The 21,473-nt window shown below is 39.2% G+C and overlaps 1 protein-coding gene and 1 non-coding gene across 10 annotated transcripts in view; one reads left to right on the top strand and one right to left on the bottom strand.

The window, feature by feature from the left end:
- The window catches only part of col7a1l (collagen type VII alpha 1-like), a 60,128-nt gene that overhangs the window by 588 nt on the left and 38,067 nt on the right, over window positions 1-21,473 (bottom strand). The window contains exons 56-86 of one of the 9 annotated variants that reach the window (XM_040035353.1): window positions 19,878-19,916; window positions 19,737-19,781; window positions 19,225-19,257; window positions 18,798-18,863; window positions 18,571-18,615; window positions 18,409-18,444; window positions 18,298-18,324; window positions 18,140-18,211; window positions 17,925-17,987; window positions 17,663-17,680; window positions 17,538-17,573; window positions 17,415-17,453; window positions 17,285-17,320; window positions 17,066-17,200; window positions 16,840-16,938; window positions 15,456-15,635; window positions 15,024-15,080; window positions 12,731-12,775; window positions 12,265-12,336; window positions 11,819-11,875; window positions 11,680-11,724; window positions 11,500-11,586; window positions 10,570-10,623; window positions 10,414-10,449; window positions 7,331-7,402; window positions 7,195-7,248; window positions 7,063-7,101; window positions 6,444-6,974; window positions 6,286-6,321; window positions 5,535-5,561; window positions 5,389-5,449 (exon numbers count right to left, since the gene is read on the bottom strand). In XM_040035353.1, coding sequence (XP_039891287.1) covers window positions 5,389-5,449; window positions 5,535-5,561; window positions 6,286-6,321; window positions 6,444-6,974; window positions 7,063-7,101; window positions 7,195-7,248; window positions 7,331-7,402; window positions 10,414-10,449; window positions 10,570-10,623; window positions 11,500-11,586; window positions 11,680-11,724; window positions 11,819-11,875; window positions 12,265-12,336; window positions 12,731-12,775; window positions 15,024-15,080; window positions 15,456-15,635; window positions 16,840-16,938; window positions 17,066-17,200; window positions 17,285-17,320; window positions 17,415-17,453; window positions 17,538-17,573; window positions 17,663-17,680; window positions 17,925-17,987; window positions 18,140-18,211; window positions 18,298-18,324; window positions 18,409-18,444; window positions 18,571-18,615; window positions 18,798-18,863; window positions 19,225-19,257; window positions 19,737-19,781; window positions 19,878-19,916 — 2,242 coding nt within the window. Of the gene's footprint in view, window positions 1-5,388; window positions 5,450-5,534; window positions 5,562-6,285; window positions 6,322-6,443; window positions 6,975-7,062; window positions 7,102-7,194; window positions 7,249-7,330; window positions 7,403-7,435; window positions 9,963-10,413; window positions 10,450-10,569; window positions 10,624-11,499; window positions 11,587-11,679; window positions 11,725-11,818; window positions 11,876-12,264; window positions 12,337-12,730; window positions 12,776-15,023; window positions 15,132-15,455; window positions 15,636-16,839; window positions 16,939-17,065; window positions 17,201-17,284; window positions 17,321-17,414; window positions 17,454-17,537; window positions 17,574-17,662; window positions 17,681-17,924; window positions 17,988-18,139; window positions 18,212-18,297; window positions 18,325-18,408; window positions 18,445-18,570; window positions 18,616-18,797; window positions 18,864-19,224; window positions 19,258-19,736; window positions 19,782-19,877; window positions 19,917-21,473 lie in introns of those variants that run through there. The other 8 variants (XM_040035349.1, XM_040035354.1, XM_040035351.1 and 5 more) reach the window with 8 other exon arrangements.
- Window positions 8,027-8,098, top strand: trnac-gca. The gene has a single exon. It is a non-coding gene; the product is annotated as a tRNA-Cys (tRNA).

The raw sequence follows: 21,473 nt of genomic DNA, 5'->3' as shown, positions 1-21,473 counted from the left end.
GTGAATCTGCGTTCGACTACTCCGCCTAGGCTGCACTGTCGAGCGCAGATCCACTGAGCGTTCAACACAGACAGAAGCGAGACAGAAGTTAAGCTCTCCTTGCAACATGGCAAATTGAACCTCCCCCACCCTCATTCAGATCTGGCGTTTGGAATTATTTTGGTTTTCATGTGACATATGACCCTGAAGGTAACCGCGTCATGGACTAAAGTAAAACAGTATGTTGGATGTGCCACGCAATGCTCAATTACATGGGTGGGAACTAGTGTGTTAGCGCTAGCTGTTGGCCGTCTAGCCCCACGCAGGGGTAGCTCGTTAACGGAGATTTGCTGTGTTGTGGCGTTAACGTCATTTCAACGAGATTAACACTGACAGCACTAGTGGGAACACAACGAATATGACTGCACATTTACGCCGACATCATCCTAGTGCAAAGACAAGTGGAAGCAGACAAAAACAACAAGCATGCATGCTACAAACTTTACCCGAGTCATTTAGACAGCCGTTAGCACATGATTCTCCTTATGGGGACCTGATATGTTTAATATTGTGGCGAGCTCAGACAAGGAGGAGACGGAGGTGTCGTTTGGTCTTGCTTCCCGTGAGCTAGCCAGGGAGCACAGCCGTTTATTGACATCTGCAGAAGAACACTGCTGCTAGCTAACTGCTCAGCGCGGCAACCGCACAGCAACAACAACACACAGAGCGCCCTCTGACCCCGGAAGGACACACCGTCTCAGCGAGAAGGCGTCACCCGTCACTATGGCAACATAAACAAAACATAACTGTACAAACAGAACCCCGAACAGCCCTGACCCGCTACATAGCCCCCACCTAAGGGGTCAGTCGTCCCCGACGACCCCATTACCCCACACAAAGTCCTGCAAATGTCCAGGTGCCTTCTTTTGGCGCACCGGCCGGGGTCACTCGGGTCAGAACATGGGGTGCCACCATCATCCCACTTCTGACACCAATGTGGCGAGCTCCAGACAACGAGGAGACGGAGGTGTCGTTTGGTCTTGCTTCCCGTGAGCTAGCCAGGGAGCACAGCCGTTTATTGACATCTGCAGAAGAACACTGCCGCTAGCTAACTGCTCAGCGCAGCAACCGCACAGCAACAACAACAACAACACACAAGGCGCCCTCTGACCCCGGAAGGACACACCGTCGCAGCGAGAGGGCGTCACCCGTCACTATGGCAACATAAACAAAACATAACTGTACAAACAGAACCCCGAACAGCCCTGACCCGCTACAATATGCTGCTGAGAATATAGCCCAGAAGAAGCGTATAGTATAGCTTTTATTTTGGAAAGAGCCATTTCTCTGTAATAAACTCTCTTTTCCAAAGATGAGTGATTCCTCAATCAGATACAGGTGTTACCGCGCCAGATCCGCGGCCCCGAACCGTAGTAAGGAAACCTCTGGCAGCTACTTGAAGGTTCCGTAACTGACTCGTAGCCGGCAACAGCTTACTATACAGGTCAACTCCGCTAGCAAAAAGATCGAAGGAGGCGTAGGAAACTTCTTCACCGAACTTTATTTCTTCTCTAAGGCACGAACACCGCGTACAGTGGGCTGAAACAGTTTACTCACAGAGCATCGCCGACACAACTCTGGCTGTCGAGGGAGTTATTATATTCCTTTTATTTCTTTTCTTTTCGTCTCTTCTGTAGCTAACCGTTACTTTTTCCCCTTCTCCGCTCTCTCTCTTCACACACACACACCAGGCAGTCCCGCTACACACATCCCGAATACATTTCCCATCAGGCTTCATCCTTAAAGGGCCATGCCTGTAACACAGGGCTTGCAAAATCGCTAGCCCGACGTCCCGGGGCTAGCGATTTTTCCAGTAGTACTACCAAAATCTATCTCTGCCCTGCCCGTCGGGCTATTGTAGGAAGGAAAAATATGTCAATGCTTTTGCATTCTTTCGGAAATGTAGCTGGGTAATTATGTCATTGGCATCGGTGAGCCACTGTCAATATGTGACATATTGAAATCGCGTTTGAATTTGCGCTTGTTTTTTGCTTTCACTTTGCAAATGTCCAGGTGCCTTCTTTTGGCGCACCGGCCGGTCACGACCGGCGGGGGAAAAGTCACTCGGGTCAGAACATGGGGTGCCACCATCATCCCACTTCTGACACCAATGTGGCGAGCTCAGACAACGAGGAGACGGAGGTGTCGTTTGGTCTTGCTTCCCGTGAGCTAACCAGGGAGCACAGCCGTTTATTGACATCTGCAGAAGAACACTGCCGCTAGCTAACTGCTCAGCGTGGCAACCGCACAGCAACAACAACAACAACAACACACAGGGCGCCCTCTGACCCCGGAAGGACACACCGTCGCAGCGAGAGGGCGTCACCCGTCACTATGGCAACATAAACAAAACATAACTGTACAAACAGAACCCCGAACAGCCCTGACCCGCTACAATATGCTGCTGAGAATATAGCCCAGAAGAAGCGTAGTATAGCTTTTATTTTGTAAAGAGCTATTTCTCTGTAATAAACCCTCTTTTCCAAAGATGAGTGATTCCTCAATCAGATACAGGGCTTGCAAAATCGCTAGAGAGCGACAGCACTGATTGGTGAGTGATGATAATTTGCGCACCAATTCCTCTGACATCGTCTTATCAATCGTTAGCTTACTATGCAAACATGACAAGTGAAATCTCCCGCAGCAAGCTTAAACATATGAGAGGTTGATCACGCAGATAATTGCTGACCGTTATGTGTGTGTGTGTAAAATCAGCAGGATATATATTTTAGTTCTGCTGAGCCAAATAAGACAGGTCAGGGTGAAGAAGTGACAGCCAAAGAAAAGCTTACCACAAAACGGAAAAGTTATGACAAATCAGACTATAAGGCAAAAAGAAAGTGCAGCTTTATGGTTTCATGGACAAAATAATTTCTGTGGCTGCAATATGACGAGCTATATAACCGGGGCTGCACATAAGTGGTCCGCAGGTGCGCATTCGCTGTCAAAAAAAACCCCCCCAAAAAAACGCGCACAAGATATGAAGTTGCAACGCGTGTTTGCATACATAAGATTTTCTGGAGGAGGACAGACATTTGTTTAAAACTCTTAAAGATGTCGAAGAAGCTCCTTTAAGCAATTACTTTGGTGTTCCTCTACCTCCAAAGAAATGTCAGAAGGAGTCCGAACCACAAAAGAAGCACGTATTCTCGGAAAAGTGGTTGCAGGAGGTGAGCTGGCTTCAAACAAATGATGAACGCACAGAGATGTGGTGCAGAATGTGCCGTGAAAATCCCACTCTAGCGGACAAAAACAGTGCTTTTTATATGGACGCAAACGCGCGTTGCAACTTCTTATCTGGTGCGCGTCTTTTATTTTGACAGCGAATGCGCACATGCGGACCACTTATGTGCACCCGTGTAAATAACATAATGTTCTGCCGGGTGTGTTGTTGGTTTTCTCTCGATTTCTGAGTCGACAAGCGCCTTTGTTACTGGTACCAGTCATTTTAAGAAAGGCCCCCATTAGAAGCCATGAGAAATGCAAGAAATGCATTATTGCTCAGTCTGCAATATCTTTCCCAGAATTACACCAATTGCAAATAACATACTAAAAATAAACCTGAAAAATCTGTTTAGAACAGCGTACTATGTTGCAAAGAGTGAACTACCACTGGCAAAATTTAGCAGTCTTTGCAAACTTCAAAAAGCAAATGGCCTAGATCTTGGTTCCACTTGTCTCTTACCCGTGACTTCAGCGGAAATTTCAAATTCAGGATCTGACACAGACTGATTCATGTCCTACACAGTTCTTACAAGTTCATAGAAATTTCTGTTCAATTAGAACCAAGTATTTGAGTTGATGATTGTAATTTTTATACAATGTTGTAATTTGTTTTTCAACAATTTTTTGATTAATGTTTTGTTTCCTTTACAATATTATACTTTAATGTATAATATTGTAAAGGAAACAAAACAGGAAACAAAACATCAATCAAAAAATTGCTCTCTTTTTTATTCGGGCTACTTACATTTATTTTGGGCTACCAAAAACTGAAGAGTCCCTGCCCGAAGGGCTACCAGGGATTTTGAAATTTTGAGAGCCCTGAGATATATTTATTTTTTTAAATTACTTTTGTTTCAGCAACATTAAATTTAAAAACTGTACTTTTGAGTTAAAATATATATTTATAATTTTAATAAATGACAAATTAAAAAGGCATGAACATTTTTTTTGTATCGAAAAAATATCGAACCGTGACACCAAAGTATCAAACCGAACCGAACCGTGAATTCTGTGTATCGTTGCACCCCTAATATATATATATATATATATATATATATATATATATGGAGAGAGAGCTCTTAAATGTATTTTACAGCCCACCATTATAAGCTCTATGCTAACCTAAATTAAAACAATTGGCAATTACTAAATCCACTTGTTATGTTTTTGTAATGCTTAATCCACCATTATGCACAAACTCTTTAATCAAAATGATATTTTGAATGCTAAAATATAATTATTGTTGTTGTCCAATTTTCAAATGTACTCTTTTACAAAAAAACATGAAAAATAGTAAAGAACATCATCATTTTTCTGATTAAGATGACAAATTGCAGTTCATTAGTTGCATTTCTAAACAGAAAAATCATTTAGTGCTTGAATGTCCAGCATGCCAGCTCAAATTTGGATATTAAAACATTTCATTTAATTCATTAAAACAATTCATTTTGAAATTCTTTACTTCAGTTTAAACTGGTAAAATGCTCACTGAAAGGGAATGAGTCCACATTAAAGTACTTCATGATGCTAGATGTGGTCTCTTAGACACATAAGACGAGACATAATCTAGCGGATTCAAAGACAGATCGCACAAGAGTTTCATCCAAAGCAAGTCCGTATTAACACCTGGAAACTATTTGGAACTCAACGAAAAAAGGGACTAGTACATAAAAACAATGGCATCAAGAATGCAAGCTGTTATCAAGACTAATGGAGGCCATACAAAATATTAGTTTTTTAAGTTATGTTTAAAAAGAACTTTGTTTTTTGTCTAATAAATAACGATATAATAATCTAACAATGTAATAACATTTTTGAAATAAATTTCTGAAATATTAGTATTTTTATGTTTTTATGACAGGTGGTCAAGTAAATGTATTAAGATTTTTAGTTTAACTGGTGTACAGACCAGTAACCATCAGTAACCCCCCCCCCCCCATACCTGGATGACAGCTATCAGCTAATGCAGTTTATGATATTAAAAAGTTAAAAGGCTAATTGATCAAACACTTATGTTATTTATTATGTTAGCACACTTGAAACAGTTCTGACAGTCAGTCTAATAACATTAAAATCAGTCTTTAAAGTCCCCATAAGGGATGAGCGGAGAAATAGAAATTTCACCTTCTGTCCAGGAGGACCAGCCTGACCCTCTGGCCCTCTGTGACCGATGCCCCGGCTCCCCCTAAAAATAACAAAACAGATGAACACATCTGCGCAGTCACCATCATTAAAATTTAAAAAGCAAAGTTAAATCTTTATATATTTACCTTCTGTCCCTTTTCACCAATTTCGCCCTGAAGAGTGCATAGAAATGAGTTAGAATAACGGAGTGCACCGTGACACATCCTTTTCATGTGCCAAAATAAACTAACTCGGAGGAATTTGAAATAAAAAAAAAAAACAGGACTTGTCAGCATGTTTCACAAGGGGAATTATTAATGTCTGCTTTAATCTACTGTCTCAAAGTCATACAGAAATAGAGCAGGAGGGACATCAAAGCCCTGGACTCAACCAGATTCAGTGACAGGCGAGACGGGAGGGAAGCTCTCCCTGAGCTCTGATGTCATTTACAGATGCAGTGTTGGGAGGAGGGGGAGCATCCATGATATTTTTATGAACTGGTGGAACATTTCATGTGGGGACATGTGTCATTCTTGCTTCGTGATCTTAAGATGATAATAAAAAATAATGCTTGAAATCAGTGGGAAAGTATCAGCGACTCGGTCATTTCAGCATAGATATGTTTAATGTCAAAGGGTTGGTTCAAGGTTGATGTTGCTTTTTTGGGCAATATTTATCACTAGGATGGAAGAATATCAGTCACACACAGCTAACAAATTTTAGAGGCATAAACTAGCTAGCAACTGTGGCAACAGTGATGGATCAATGACTCTTAACAGCTAAATAATACTATTTTTTTCTTGCAAGGCTCGAGCCACCTGTTGCAAATTTTGATGGCGTTTTTCCCTTTTTAATCTTTTCAATAAAGTTTTATCATAACATTCAAAATCTTGTCACCTTTTGTCCTGGTTTTCCATTTTCACCTGGCTGTCCCTGTTGCACAAAAAAGACAGTCAGTTATCATCATCATGTCTATAAACAGCTAATTTGTAAAACAGTCATTGAGCATTTCAAGAAAAGTGTAACATGTTTACATTTTACTCTTTTGCCCTTACCTTCAGTAAATAATACCCCGGGGGATATGGGTACGGCAGTCCAGCTTCTTCATCGTAATTTCCCTGTCTCCTCCTCTCCATCTCCTCCCTCATCCTCTCCCATTCCTCCCTCTGCCGCTCCAGTTCTCTTTCGCTTTCCATTTTTTCCCTCTCCTGCTCGGCCTCCCTCTCTTTCTCCAATTCCTGTCTTTCTTTCTCCATCTCCAGCCTATCCCTCTCTCTCTCCATCTCCAAGTCCTCCTTCTCTTCTTCCTTCTCTTGATCTACACCTTCCTCTGTCTCCCAGTCATTGTCTCCACTTCTCTCCTCCTCCTCATAGACTGGATCAGGGACTGGTTTTAAATCAGGCATTAACTCTTTCTCTTTTTCCATTCCCCAATCTTCCACTTCTGCTTTTGTCTCTTCCTCTCCTCCACCTATTGTTTCAGTGGGAACCTCTGTCTCTGTATCGATGTATCTCCATCTCTCTCGTGCTTCTTGTCTCTCACTCCGGCTGTGCGTCTGAAGGCCTGGATTTTCTTTTTCATCCTTCTAAAAACACAAATCAGTGTATTTGTAAGTCATCTATCCATCTGGATTTGGATAAACACTTGACCTCTACTGTTGAAAACAGACTTACGCTCCAGATTTTGTAACCCTGAGCTCCAGAGGAGATGTGCTGTAATTTAAATGAGTACAAAGCAAAACTTTTTTTAGATGCAAATTGATTTAAATTTTTTAAAACATGGAACTATCAGATGGAAATTAGTACTTGCTGTGCCTTCTTAAACCGATTTCGTCCTCCTGGGGCACCTGGCATGAACGCCTAAAACATACAGATTTTACTTCATGATTTAAAAAAAATATATATCATTCATTAGTCTTCTACAAAAACAGGTGATGCTTACCATGGAGTCAGGCCAAAATGTTCCTCTTTTCACCCTGATTTCAGGTTGAGGCACTTCCATCTCCCACAGAGCCTTCATAAGCAAATTTAGCAAATCATTTATGATGATTGATGTTTATATACTTTGTAAGTGCTGAGCCACCTCTAATTTCTTTATATTGTTTGAGGAAAATGGGAAACAAACATGTGCAGGCATACACAAAAACACAGCATCTGACATTGTGTTTTCAGTTTGTACAATTCTTAAAAAGGTGAAAGTCCATTTGCTATTATCATCTTTATTTTTTAACACAGCCAGAAATTGTCCAGGCTTCTGGAAGAGCATTCAAAGCTCTTCTTTGAATATTTACTGTCTTCAACAGGTCTGGGCTCTGGGAAGGACAATCGTGACTGTTTGCCAATCAGAAACTTTCCTTCTGATGTTATTGCATAGTGGATCACAATCGGACAAGGTCACCAGTGGCTGAAATGCAACCCTAAACCGTGACAGAGCCTCCACCATGTTTTACAGATGGCTGTAGATATTCACTGTTGTACTGCTTTCCTGACCTCCTCCACAGATAATGATGATTACTTACCAAAAATTCTAAAGTTTGTTTCATCTCTTAATCAGACCTGTTGTCACTGATTTTCAGTCCAGTTCTTTGCCATCCTCCCTTAAGAATGGCTTCTTTCTGATGAGGCTTCAGGTATCGGTGGGGGTATAGCTCAGTGGTAGAGCATTTGACTGCAGATCAAGCGGTCCCCAGTTCAAATCTGGGTGCCCCCTTCAGATATACTCACTGCTTTCTTTGTTATTCTGAACTACTTATTTACTTCCACTGAACCAATTCTTTAATCATACTAGTATTCTGTTGCTGCTTTTCTGTATTTATTATGTTAATGTCTCTTTTTTTCTCTTTGTGCAATATTTTGGCAGATCTGCAATTTCCATAGCCCTTCCACCCTTACTTATTATTTATTGCATTCTAGTGTACATAGTAGGGCAGCACAGTGGTTAGCACCGTGGCCTCACAGCAAGAAGGTCCTGAATTCAATTTCTCCATTGGTCTGCGGTCTTTCTGTGTAGAGTTTGCAAGTTCTCCCCCGATCCCCTGGCTTCCTCCCACAGTCCAAAGACATGCACTTAGTGGGATCAGGTTAATTGAAAACTCTAAATTCCGATAGGTGTGAATGTGAGGACAAATGCTTGTCTATTTTTATGCGTTAGCTGTGCGACAGTGTGGCGACCTGTCCAGGGTGCCCTAAGGCAGCTGGGATAGGCTCCCGCAACCCTGAAAAAAGGATAAGCAGATGGATGGATATAGTGTTCCTGCATATTGTCTTATATATCTGTATATTGTCTTTTACTTTCACACCTTGTGGTCTTGTTACATAATTTCATTGTGCAAGCAACTGTACAATGACAATAAAAAGTTCTAAGTTCAACAGATGGCTCAACTGAACGACCAGGTGTCTTTGCTGGATTTTTCCTGATTCTTAAGGACACGACTTTCAGATACAGACATCTACTGCATAATTTTTTTGTGTGTGTGTGTGTGTGTTTCTTGTCCGGTTTCTCAGATTCTTTCAGAACACCCTGAACTGCAAAGATATGCAGGTTTTTAACTAATACCTCTTCGGGAATTATCATTTTACGTATATTCAAATTTTGTCAAATTCAAGATACAACGCTGGCTCACCTCTTGAGTTGGGTGCTATTTTATGCTTGGATAATTAACAGTTCAGTGTGAAGTAGCTTGACAAACAAATTTAAAAAAAAAAAATGCATATTAAGGTACAAGACTACACTAAAAATGAGTGAAAAAGCAGTCAATGTCCAAAGAAAACCTTCACAAGAAACTTTACAGGAAAGCCATGAGAACTATTGCTCAAGAGGACTTTTAAAAATGAGAAGAAAGTCTGGCTCCTTGGAAGCAAAATATAAAGAAATCAGGGGTGGCTCAAGACTTTTGTGGAGTACTGTACGATGAGAAAAAAGGAGGAAGACACAGAGTTGTTTAGAAAGTCACTTTTACTTAAGCACACATGCACAGAGAGGTTAAACACAGACAATATAATTATAAAGATAAATTTCACCAGCGTAACAAGTGTTTGATCTGGCTACATATGTGTTTATAGTAAAACTAGATTCTAAATATTATCTATGGTATTCACAGGGTATGGTAAAGTAAGAAACCCTTAGTATTTCCATGTTTTAATAAATAAAATGTCTGTATTTCCTGAAGTATGTATGCAAATTGTTGTCATGTTTAAGAAAGCTTACTTCTATTTTATTTACTGAAAAATACTTGTCATAAATAAATTAGGAGTTTCTGGCAGGGTAAGTAAAGCTACACTGGTTTTTACACTGACCAAGCTTAAAAAAACACAACCTATATACGAGGACAGTTTTCAGGTGCCTAATTTTCTATAAGCCACAACAAGAGAAAAACACTCTGGTATGGTATACGGTATTTTTTGGTGAGTGACATTGTCTCTGTGCGGAAAGAAGTCCCCCCTCATGAAACGACGTTGTTCAGGGTTCATCACCAGAGAAAACGGTTCACAGTTTATTCGCACTCTCCGTGTAGTGCTTTCTTATGAATGATTAAGACTCTATAGTCTCAGTCTCTCGGGAATTAAGAGATTTCCTGTTTAAAAAAACGAGAGAGAGAAAGTATTAAAAGTAACTCTCTGGATTTCTTTTCTCAGTAAATCATTCATGAACAGCTGGACTAGACTATATTTTCTGCTCATTTGCATTCAGACAAGCTTTAGAGAAATCATGCTAAAAGCATGCCGCTCATGCTTTGGTCATGTTTGGTCATGTATTCACATCAGCCTTAAACAAACACTTGCATTATTTTGCACTGGTGAAATTTTCATCAAAAGCAGAAGAAAGAAAGGGGTCTTGAAAATGATGAAAGTGCTGCTTATGGTTTATTTATTGACAACTGCAGTTAAGCCCATTCGCTGTTTTATTCAAGCACTTGCAGATCAATTTCAGGACCCTTGTGCATAAGTGCAAATAAAGTTTTGCATTCCAAGGCATGCAAAGATCTTTAAGACGGAAGCCTGTAGAACTTAAAATGAAAACTCCACCTGATCTGGTTCTTCTGTTGCCGAAGGAGGTGTAGACTGAAAAGACACATCAGAATTATAAAGTTAAAATGTCACTTGGAAAGTCAAGCAAAATACAAAGAAAGAAAAAGTAAACAATGCCCTATTTCTCATGAGCACCGAGCTGCCCAGGAATACCTTCTCTATATCATCAGAGGGTCGAGAGGGTGACTCTGTGGTTGGCAAGATAACCTGGGGGGACAAATAAGTACACAAGTCTGAATGCAAAAACCCCCAGCATATTGGTAACTTTTACAACGTTTTTTAAAAAAGTGACTTTTTTTGTCATTACTCTGAATGTTTGCACTTATCTGCCATTAAAATATGAAGCTAGCAGGTTTCAATGTTTTGTTTTATTATAGGTAAAAGTATTGAAAGTCGCTCTGTGATGTCAGTTTCTGTTTATTGAAAGAAGATTGGATAGCTACTGTTAAACTTAATGCTAAAAATTGGGACTTTTTTCACACTATCACACATCCAGAGTACACTCAGAATATAACAACACTTTAATATGCAACCTGCAGAGGAGCTGAACACAAGCCCTTTTACCAGAAGAGCCTCAGTCATCCCTAAAATGTCCATGCAACATGCGACTCAGGCTCTTTTGCCTATACCGACTGAACTACCTGGGTTTATTGTTTGTCCAGGGCATTCTTATGTCATGTGAGCACCAGTTATCTGGACTTTAGGCTTTTTTCTTTATCATCAGACATCAGTGGATAATGACAGTGTGGTGGGAGGGTTTGGTATGTTGGATCAGTTGTAGGAGGGACAGGTGGGACAGGATGGTTGAGGGTAGCGACACCAACTAGGTGGAGAAGAACACCTAGTCTGCTGATCCTTCTTTCTCCCATATACAGTATGAACTGACTGTATGCTGGCAGTCAGTGGGTGATTTCTTCTCTTTCTGCTTTATAATAAAGAACTGCGTGTCCGTACAATTAAAACGCTTCCCTCTGTAATTTCATTCTTAGTGGAACCTGGCAGAGGTCCCTGGCTTGTTTTGTGCTTAAATGAATAAAAATGATCAAAAGATAAATACCAAAGATAGCACAACATTTGTTTCACCTGTGCATCCGTTTCTCTGTCTGAGAAGACTGTTATAGGTTGACTTAAGGTCTCGACCTGGGCAGGACTGGGTGTGGGCAATTGTTCCTTACAAATCAAAAGCAACACAAATGTATTATTGTTCAGGTAAAACAGAAATGTTTATTACTTTTAGTTAGCTATTGGGCTACAAATGATCACCTTATCGTCCACTGGATGAGGAAATTCATCTGTTTGGACTTCAAGCTGCGCATGTTAAAGAAATTGAACACATGTCACATTAAAAATGAATCATAACATTTGTACCCAGTCCAGCTGAAACAGATGAGAGAATATTTACCTGTCTGTTTTCCCCGAAGTCCCGAGGGATTAAGGGGTCAATTGTGGTAAGTTCTTCCTATTTGGAAAAAAAAAAAAAAATCTCGTCATAACTTTTAAACACTCAAGCCCACGGTAGATGATGTGGAGAGCAGATGAAGTGGGCTGTAATGACAAACTAATTTATTCTTAATAATTAAGATTAGGTAGTGGGTGTGTCATTAATCAGATCTCTGCAGCATTTGTGTGGGCGCAGATTTAATTCAGTCTCCAGAGATACTGCTACGAAGAAAAAACACAAAAAACAAAAAAAAACGCAGGTGACTGGATGATGAGTTTGGCAGGGCTGTTAACAAGAAGGCGCTCGTTAATTCTCTAAATGAGGAACAACCCCACGTCATCAGCATCACATTAAAATTAAGCTTCCAACGGTGCATCAATTACTGATTTATTATTGCAGCTGCCTACCTCGTATTCATAACTGTAATCCTCGCCGTTATAAAACTCGTCTTCTTCGTCTTGCCTGGCCTCTTCACTTGTCTTAAGATAAAAAGGAAATAGCAATTATTACAGGGAGGAATTGTGGCACAGCATTAATTGTCACGTGTGAATAACTGGAATAACTGGAAGACATCAACGAGCAAGCAAATGTAATCTGTTAATATTACAGTGAGAAGCAGATGGACATCAGGATCAATGCATGCTTTTAGTTAAATGAGGCATATTGTGGGTGCAAAACGTGGTTCATTCAGTGTGTTTATATTCACAATCTTTTAATTTAGGATTATGTTTCATTAAATCTTTTTTTTATAAAGTTATATTTGTATTTTGCAAGGTCAGACAGCCATGTTAGTTGGTGCATTTTAATTTAGTTGGGACTGAAGTGAAGTAACGTTTCTGGGTTTATTCTGATCTGTTGTTCAAGGACATTTACCAAGCGTTGTCTCTGCCTCCTATGTCGTCCTTTATTTCCTTTGCCCTGGTTAAGAAGTTCACAATCAGAGAGAGAAAAGATGAAGGTTTCCCATATTTCAGAAGTTGTTGATGATCAAGTTCTAAACTGCAGCTGATAAGTTTAGTAATTAATGTTTATCAAAAAATGAATAAAAATCCCATTAAATTAGGATGATTAAAAAACATTAAATCTAGTTTTACCAAACAGTTTAGAGCTGTTTATTGTATTTATAGGACCATACCTGATGTTTTACATGTTTCAGCCCATCCGATTTATGTGTATATCCCTTTAAAGACTGAACCATGAGATAATTACTAGAAAACTCAAAATTTGTGTTTTTTTTAACCTTGTGACAATTTTTATAAAATTTCATGAAATAGTAATTTGCAAATATGAGTTTTAATTTGAATCATATTTGCTAGATCTGGCATTTTAAAATATGATACACTACGCATGTGACTTAAATATATATAGACACATATATAGACTGCCTCCCCCGCTAAACATGGATTAAACTAAGGCTCATATGATGAATGGCAAGAGTTTATTTAACCCTAACTGATGCAGTGAGTAGCTTGTCAAAGCAGAAGACGTGATGATTTCCCATAGTCGGGGAAAAGACCTGCGTCGAGAAAGAAAACAACTAAGGAGACAGGTGAAACTTTTAAAAATAACTTAACTAACACATTATTAAAAGGATAGTGGTGTGCCATCATCTTCGAGGACGTAATGCGATCAGTGAGAGAATTGGAGATCGATTGGTGAAATCAAATCATAGTCAAAGTAAGAACATTTCCTTTTGACCTTGGGTTGCTTCACTTGGTCAGATCATGGTTGACCACCATTATGTGCCGAAAGAATGAACTTATCCCAGGGATATTCCAAAACTGAGGTCCAGATCACCAGGCCAAGGACTATTTTGCACTGGGCTCCAAAGAAAGAATAAATTTGTTCTCTCCAGTACTCTGGCTTCCTCCCCCCCTTCGTGACCCTGAAAGTTATAAGCGGCAGAGAATGAATGGATGGATGGATGGATGGATAGAGTTTCGGGTATTTTATTTTTCCAAAAAATGACACTTTCACCCAAACCTTACTCTTGCACTTAACTCTTTTTCCATGCATCACAAAGTCTGAAAACCCAGTGACCCAAAAACAAATGTCACTGGAGAACTTCTTTGAACAGGAAGAAAGAGCCAAAGATGAGTCACCAGAGGGATCTCAGAATGCCAAACAAAAGAAAGAAAGAGATTAAGAATCATACTTAAATTAAGAGGTTCATCGCGAGATTCACACCCTCCACATTCACTTGGTATAATATACAGTGACTGGCTAGCTAATGAAGTCTCACAGTCCACAGAAAAATTGTCCAGCGTTAAACTGGTCGATGGTACAAAAACGATTGGGAACCGCTGCTCTAAGATATCAGTGTCAGGAATCATCGGGCTCAGATTGTTAAAGAGCGGCTCAGGGCACATGAGACATTATTTTACACATGAACTGACCACCACAGAGTCAAGAACTTAACCCCACTGAGAATTTCTGGGATGTGCTGGGGAAGACTGAATCCAAGATCTTAGAGAAAAATAAATGCAACGCTGAACGACAACACATAACGCTGCATAAGCTTATCGAAACAATATCTTGGCAATGCTGTCATCAAAGATAAATGTGGATCCAACAAAATATTAGACTTTGCAACTTTATTTTGGCTGGGCAGTGTATACTAACCACTAGTGACAAATATATTTTAAGGGATTCTTCAAACTATAATCAATGCATATTTAAAGAACACATTATCAGTTGATAACAGAGACACAAATATCAGCTTTCAGGTATTTTTGTGGCACCCTAGACGTGACTCATATTAACTTCTTTCATGCCTTTAACTTTGTTACCATAACTTAGAGCAGCCCTTAAAATTAAAGAATAAAACTCACATCATTCTCACTAAAATGTAAACGTTAAAGAATTTTCCATATTTAGATTTCCTGTTTCACTGGTGCTACAAGTGCACTTTCCCAAATCTACATTACTGTGCAGTAATATCACAACTGAGAGTCCAAATCACTTAAAATTAGCATAAACATCAAAACAGAAGCATCCATTTAGTAAAAGCTGATGTGTATGCTAAGTAGAAGAGATAAGCTAAAACATCAAACACCTGTATGGTCCTTTGGTAATATGCATTCATTGTAAACTGATGGAGAAGTATCCCATTTTCCATCCTCTATCTAAAACCCAACCCTCAATAAGACAGTTATGGTAGCTTTACTTTCCCACGTTCCCTGTTCTTCTTCTTTTGTCCTGAATTCTTCTTCAGTGAGTCCTCCTGAGTGAGGAGAACAGTCTCCATTACAGATTGAGGTAACCCTGAAAACATCTGACAGACAAATTTTAACTTTAAATGCAATCTGAATATAAATAACACCAATATTTTGTAATGTAGGATTGTTTAGATTTTTTATAGTATGACATGTACATCATTAGAGTTTACAAAGCATTTTATGAAATATTATGTGAATGTTAGATATATATTAATTACTTTTATGACTTTTTTAGGAATTATTATGAAGTTTATTTGCATTTTATTTCTTTAAATAAAGGGAATAATAGAAAATATAAAAAAAGAAAAATGGCACTGAAAGTTTACACTCTGTCTTTCTTCCATCTAAAAGTGCCTAAATATGAAATGTGACAGCCTTACCTCATTGGTCATTGTATAATTGGAAGTAGAATTGACTACAGTCAGATTAACTTTGAAGGAAGTTCCAGTACTGTCTACTGTCTCCTTTAAATTGGTCTCAATCGTGTCATGCTCCAGTTCTCCATTCAGCGTGTTGACGGTCCATAAAGTTGGATCCTCTGCAGTTTCATTTAAAGGGTCCTTCAGTGAGAGAAGTAAAAAAAATACATATTAGTGACAACTGGTGATAAACTATATCAAACACAGTTTCATTTCTCCAGGATCATGGTGAAAACATTTAAAGCCACACAAGCTCAAATAAAATGCAAATGCACAAAGGTATGAGATGGCTGAAAAACTCAAGATTACACAGAACCTTAAACAATAAATATCAAGGACTGTTAGTAGAACAATAAATATTCAGAACATGAGCTGTACATTGTTCGATGAAGCATGGACTCGCCAAGCTGCTGCAAACAGTTCTCAGAGATTTTGGACCACACTGACATGATAACAACACATACTTGCTGCAAATTTGTAGGCTACAGTGAGATGATTTGAGCTTTGTTGGATGATGTGTTATCTTTCTTGAATCAGCCATCAGAAGATGGGTACATTATGGTCATAAAGGGTCAGCAGCAATGTTGAGTTAGGCTGTGCATTTAAACAATGCTGAGTTGGTACTAAGGGCCTTAAAGTGTGCCTACAAGATATTCCCCACACCATTACACCTCCACCAACCTGAAGACACAGGATGGATCCATGCTTTTACGCAGTTTACATCAAATTTTGACCCTATCATCCGAATGTCAAAGTAGAAACATCACAGGAAAGACTCAGGCAGTGTTTTTCAAACCTCCACTTCTCCAATTGTGGTGAGTCCATGAGAATTGTAGCCTACAGTTTCCTATACTTAGCTGACAGGAGTGGTACCTGTTTCGATGCACATTCAGAGATGCTAGTCTGCATACTTTGGTTGAAACAAGTGGTTATTTGAGTTACTGTTGCCTTCCTATCAACTCAAAGCGTGACCATTCTCCTTGGATCTCTGGCATCGACAAGCCATTTTTCATTCACAGAAGTGCTGCTCACTAGATATTTTCCTTTTTTTTTACCCTTCTCTGTAAGTCGATGGTTGTGTAGGAAATTCCCAGCAGATTATCAGTTTCTGAAATACTCAGACCAGCCCGTCTGGCATCAACAGCCATAACGCATTCAAAATCAAGCTCATGTTGAATTCAGTAGATCATCTTGAACATGCAGTGTTTCGTTGCCATACGATTGGCTGATTAGATATTTGCGTTAACGAGAAGTCAAACAGGTGTACCCACTAAAATATGTGGTAGGTTAATACATTCATTATTGTTCCCAAGCATTCTCTTTAGATTAGGCTGAGGTTACGTACAACAAAGAAAGATTCAGGAGGCTGGCCGTCTACATCAGTGTCCTCAAAAGTGTCCGCTTTTGACAAAGGTCTGCTGTTGACGTCAAATTTCTCCGAACTCTATCGAGAAAATATAAAATGAATAGCAGTAGTAGTCGTTTTGAAAAGTTTGAGGTATTGGAAACAAGAAATGTAAACATACAGTATACAGTCTAAAAATAACATTAGACACTTTGAATCTACGTACTGTGTAGTCAGTGATGACGTTGGAGTTGTGCCTTTCTGTGTTTTCTTTTGTTTTCTTGGAGTTGCTGAGCACATGAAGCAGCTCCTCTATGCCATCCTGCAGCAACCTGTCAATCAAAGCCTTCAGCAAAGGAAGCTGAAAAAAGCTTTTATTTAGACAGCTGAACTCTACTTTTATTACACTATTGCATATTTATACAATGTGGTGCAAAGAGCTCACCTTTATACCGTAGGCTTCAAACATTGTCTCAATGTCCTAAAGTCGAGTGAAAATACGTTATTCAGATACTTAATAATGTAAAATGAGAACATGTATGCCACAGAAGAAATTATTATATCCTTTATTCAACCTTCATCTCAAGAGATTTTCCTGGAGCTCCAGCGTCACCCTGCAGAAACATGAAAATAAATGCAGTCAGCAAAATGTAATTTCCATTCCCATGTTTCTGATGTATAACTCAAATGAGCATTACCTTTTCTCCTTTCAGGCCTCTTTCTCCTTTATCACCCTGCAAAACAAGACAAATCAGCAACCAAGACTATATTTCAGGGGTTTTTTAAGAACTCAGCCTCAATATAAGCACCATTACCACCTTACCTTCAATCCTGGAGAACCCTAAACACACAGAAACAGAGGAGCAGGACATTTGAACATGCATCTACAATGCATGACATCAAGCTCACCATATCTGTTCTCATTGTAGCCCACAATAAAAATAAGCACTGTAGTCATCACTGCATGATGACTTAGATTTCATGCAGGCGACAAGTGAATTATGCCATGCAACAGCAGAGATGATGTGCCATTTTTTAAGAAAGCTATACATATGCAGAAACATGTGCACAAGCATCAAACTCACAGTAGGTCCTGGAGGACCCATTGGCATTGGGAATGCTTGTCGGATTTCATCAATGGTAGCACCCTGAGAAGGGATAAATGGATATTAAGTCAAACTGTGTGATGTTTTTCTGAATCAACACCCAGCATAAATGAGGAATTAGTCAAACCAATGGTGATTACAGGTGTAGTCATAAACAAGTCACCAAAAATGAAGTCATTTTGCATAATTTTTACCTCAGGAGTGACAAGCACCTGCCTCCCAGGCAAACCTGGAAGCCCTGGTTCACCCTTACTACCATCTTTACCCTGCAGGAAACAAACAGCATCATCCAGTTACAGCCTCAACTTCATCACTGAGTTGTGTTTTCCTTCATAAATGTGAATACACTTACATCAGCACCCGCATCTCCCTTGTCCCCCTGAAATGAAGAGTGAAGTTAACACAAGTAAATGGAGAATAAAAGCTTCATAAATGTTTTGATTGCTGCAGCAAATCTAAGAACCTTCTTGCCGTCATCTCCTTTGAGTCCTCTTTCTCCCTGTGAAAAAAAAGTAATTTCATCTAAAAAGAGCTAGAAAACGGCAAACAAATGTGCAAATTGGATAAAACAGTAATCCAGGTGATATCTAATAGCAAAGTGGTATAATTGTCAAATGTTTCTCACATCTTTTCCTGGCAGGCCCCTCTTCCCATCAATGCCAGGTCTCCCCTGTAGAGAAGAGGAAATGAAAAAGGAGATTGATCATTATCGTGGATAAACATGTGGCTCCCGCTAATTACACACCTGACGCAAGAATATATTTTGTTATATTGCCTTGAATGACTAAAGACTGTCACCATTAAAAGTGTATAAAAAATGGATGATAATGGTTTTGCTGGAGTGAAACTCACAGGAGTCCCCGGTAAGCCAGGCATCCCAGCAATCCCAACCCGGCCTTGATCTCCTTTTTCTCCTTTCTGTTTACAAGCATAGAAAAAAAAAGTCTCCTTTTGCAAATATCAGCAAATTAAAATGACAAATGTTATTACAAACTGGACAAATTATCACTGAGGCAGTAAAACACACCACAGCAATGCAAAATAGCTGCTGACATGCTAAAAGCTTAGGCGTCTATAAGCACACATAAAGTTGATATACGGAACATAAAGACTGAAAATCATGACTGCATCTTAGCTTTTCTTTTCATTATTCTTTTTTGTTAAGTGAGATAATACACTGTAACTCAGTGATAACTTGTTTTATGCTAATATTAATAGGGCAGTAAACCATATACGGTAATGACAAGAATTTAAGTTCCATAAAAATTCATCCACTCACCGGACCAGGCTCTCCTTTCTGTCCCTGGTCACCCTACGGTTACCATAAGACACCTTGTGAGCAAACTCTTACATGCATACCCTATATGTACAAATATACTGGGCCACTTACACATTACACCTACAAGTGCTGCTCCGCCATGGAAACTCATGCCATGAAGCTCCTGGCGCGCAGTTTTTATTAAGTATTGGTGACCTTTAGGCACTATGCGCCTTGGCACTCCATGACCCCTGCTCTGGAACTTTACATGGTCTACGTGATGTTTGCAATGATACTATTTAAAGAAATTTCCAAAACTGCCCTGCAGCAATAATGAGACCCTGCTACAGGAAAACACCGAGTTTTGTAAAGGCATATGGCATGGCTTGGTGGCAGTGGGAATGAAAAGATCTCATTTCAGAGATGAAGATCTGTGGCCCAATACTTTTTGTCAATATAGTGCACGCGATGCCATTTACATGGAAATTTTCAAAATATGTGAATGTGCAATTTCAATAAAACATTTTTATAACCTTCATTCCTGTTTTTCCTGGTAAGCCATCTCTTCCAGAATCACCCTGCAAGGCAAACAGTTACATTAAACACACCTTTGTAATTAAACAAAAAGAAACAGAACCACAGTAAGTGCAATTTAGAATTATGCACATGCATACCAGAGACTGTCCTGGTAATCCAGGTTTCCCCTCTGGACCCTGGACAGACACATTACGATGTTTCAAGACATTCAAGAAAAATATATTACTTTTGATTTAAAAAAAGAAATAGATAAGAATAGCGTAAATGAATTTAGGATCACTTCCTGTGTGGATGCCCCTTTAAACAGATTAACCAAGTTAGATTAATGATCAGTTTTGTGTCCTGAAAGGTAAAAGTTAATGGACTTAATTTTTGGCTGTCCATAAATTAATGGCTGCTTAGTACTTCTAAAAAATAATAATAAGTACAAAAAAAACAGAATTAACGGTCATTAGCATGAATGATATAGTGCTGTATACTGCCCTCTTCCTGGTTTCTTCTTTTTTGCATATCTGCCACACTTTCATGTTTCAGATCATCAAACAAATGTTAATATTAGACAAAAATAACCCTAGTAAATACATAATGCAGTTATTAAACGATGATTAAAAACAGATCCAAAAAGTTATCCAAACTAACCTGGCCCTGTGTCAAAAAGTTGTTTCCTCTAAAACCAATGAAGAAATGTTGGTTATGCCAACATTAGAAGCAAGAACTGTGATCAAGAGTTTGACGTAACTGGCAATGAGTGTTTCACATCGCTGTGAAGGAAAGTTTGGTCCACTCTTCTTTCCACAGTTGTTTTAATTCAGTTAGATTTTAGGATTTTCAAGCAGGAAAGGCACAATGCATTTCAAGGATAATGCCAAAATGTTCTGATTATTCCCAGATTTTGACTTGGCCACTGCAAAACCTCGTGTTTGAGCTTCAGGGTGTGAACTGATGGTTGGACATTCTCCTTTAGGGTTTTCTGGTCTCAGAATTCACGGCTCCATCAGTTACAGCAAGGCGTCCAGGTCCTTAAGTAGCAAAACAGCTGTTAACCATCACTACCACCATCATTTTTGTTGTTGGTGTGTTTGTCGGTTGGTTGTTTTTAATGAACGGCTGTGTTGCTTTAATGTGAGATTTTACAACAGATGTAAAAGTACTCAAACCTTCCAAAAGGTTCTGCTTTAGTCTCATCGGGTAATATTTACATTTATATTTACATTTTACAAAAATGTAATATCTCACATTTTTGGCAAATGTGAGACGAGACTTTGTCTTCTTTTTGGTACTGAATCGTGAACTTTAACTGAGAAAAGCAAAGGCTGCAGCTCTTTAGATGTTGTTCTGGGTTCAGTTGTGATCTCCTGGATGAGTTGTTGATGGGCTCTTGGCTTCATTTTGAGTTTCCAGCCACTCATGTGAAGGTTCACCACTGTTACAAGTTTTCTCCATTTGTGGATAATGGTTCTCGTTGTGGTTCACTTGAGTACCAAACACTTAGAAATGGCTTTCCCGACCGATAGATGTCAGATATCCTGTTTCTCTTCGTTTGTTGTCATGGCGTGATTTTTGAGCTCCTGGGTGTGGCTAGTGAAACTGAACTCAATGTTCAAAAGATGTGGGGGCAGTTAACTTTTTCATATAGGTTCGGATAGCTTTTTTTCCCCTTGATAAAAAAAAAAAAATCGTCTTTTAAAAACAGACTTGTTTTTACTCAGGTTATCTTATATTAAAATTTGTTT

Source organism: Simochromis diagramma, unplaced genomic scaffold (assembly GCF_900408965.1).
Source record: "Simochromis diagramma unplaced genomic scaffold, fSimDia1.1 OVJJ01000816.1, whole genome shotgun sequence".
Classification (NCBI taxonomy): Eukaryota; Metazoa; Chordata; class Actinopteri; order Cichliformes; family Cichlidae; genus Simochromis; species Simochromis diagramma.
This window is presented reverse-complemented; position numbering and strand designations above follow the sequence as displayed.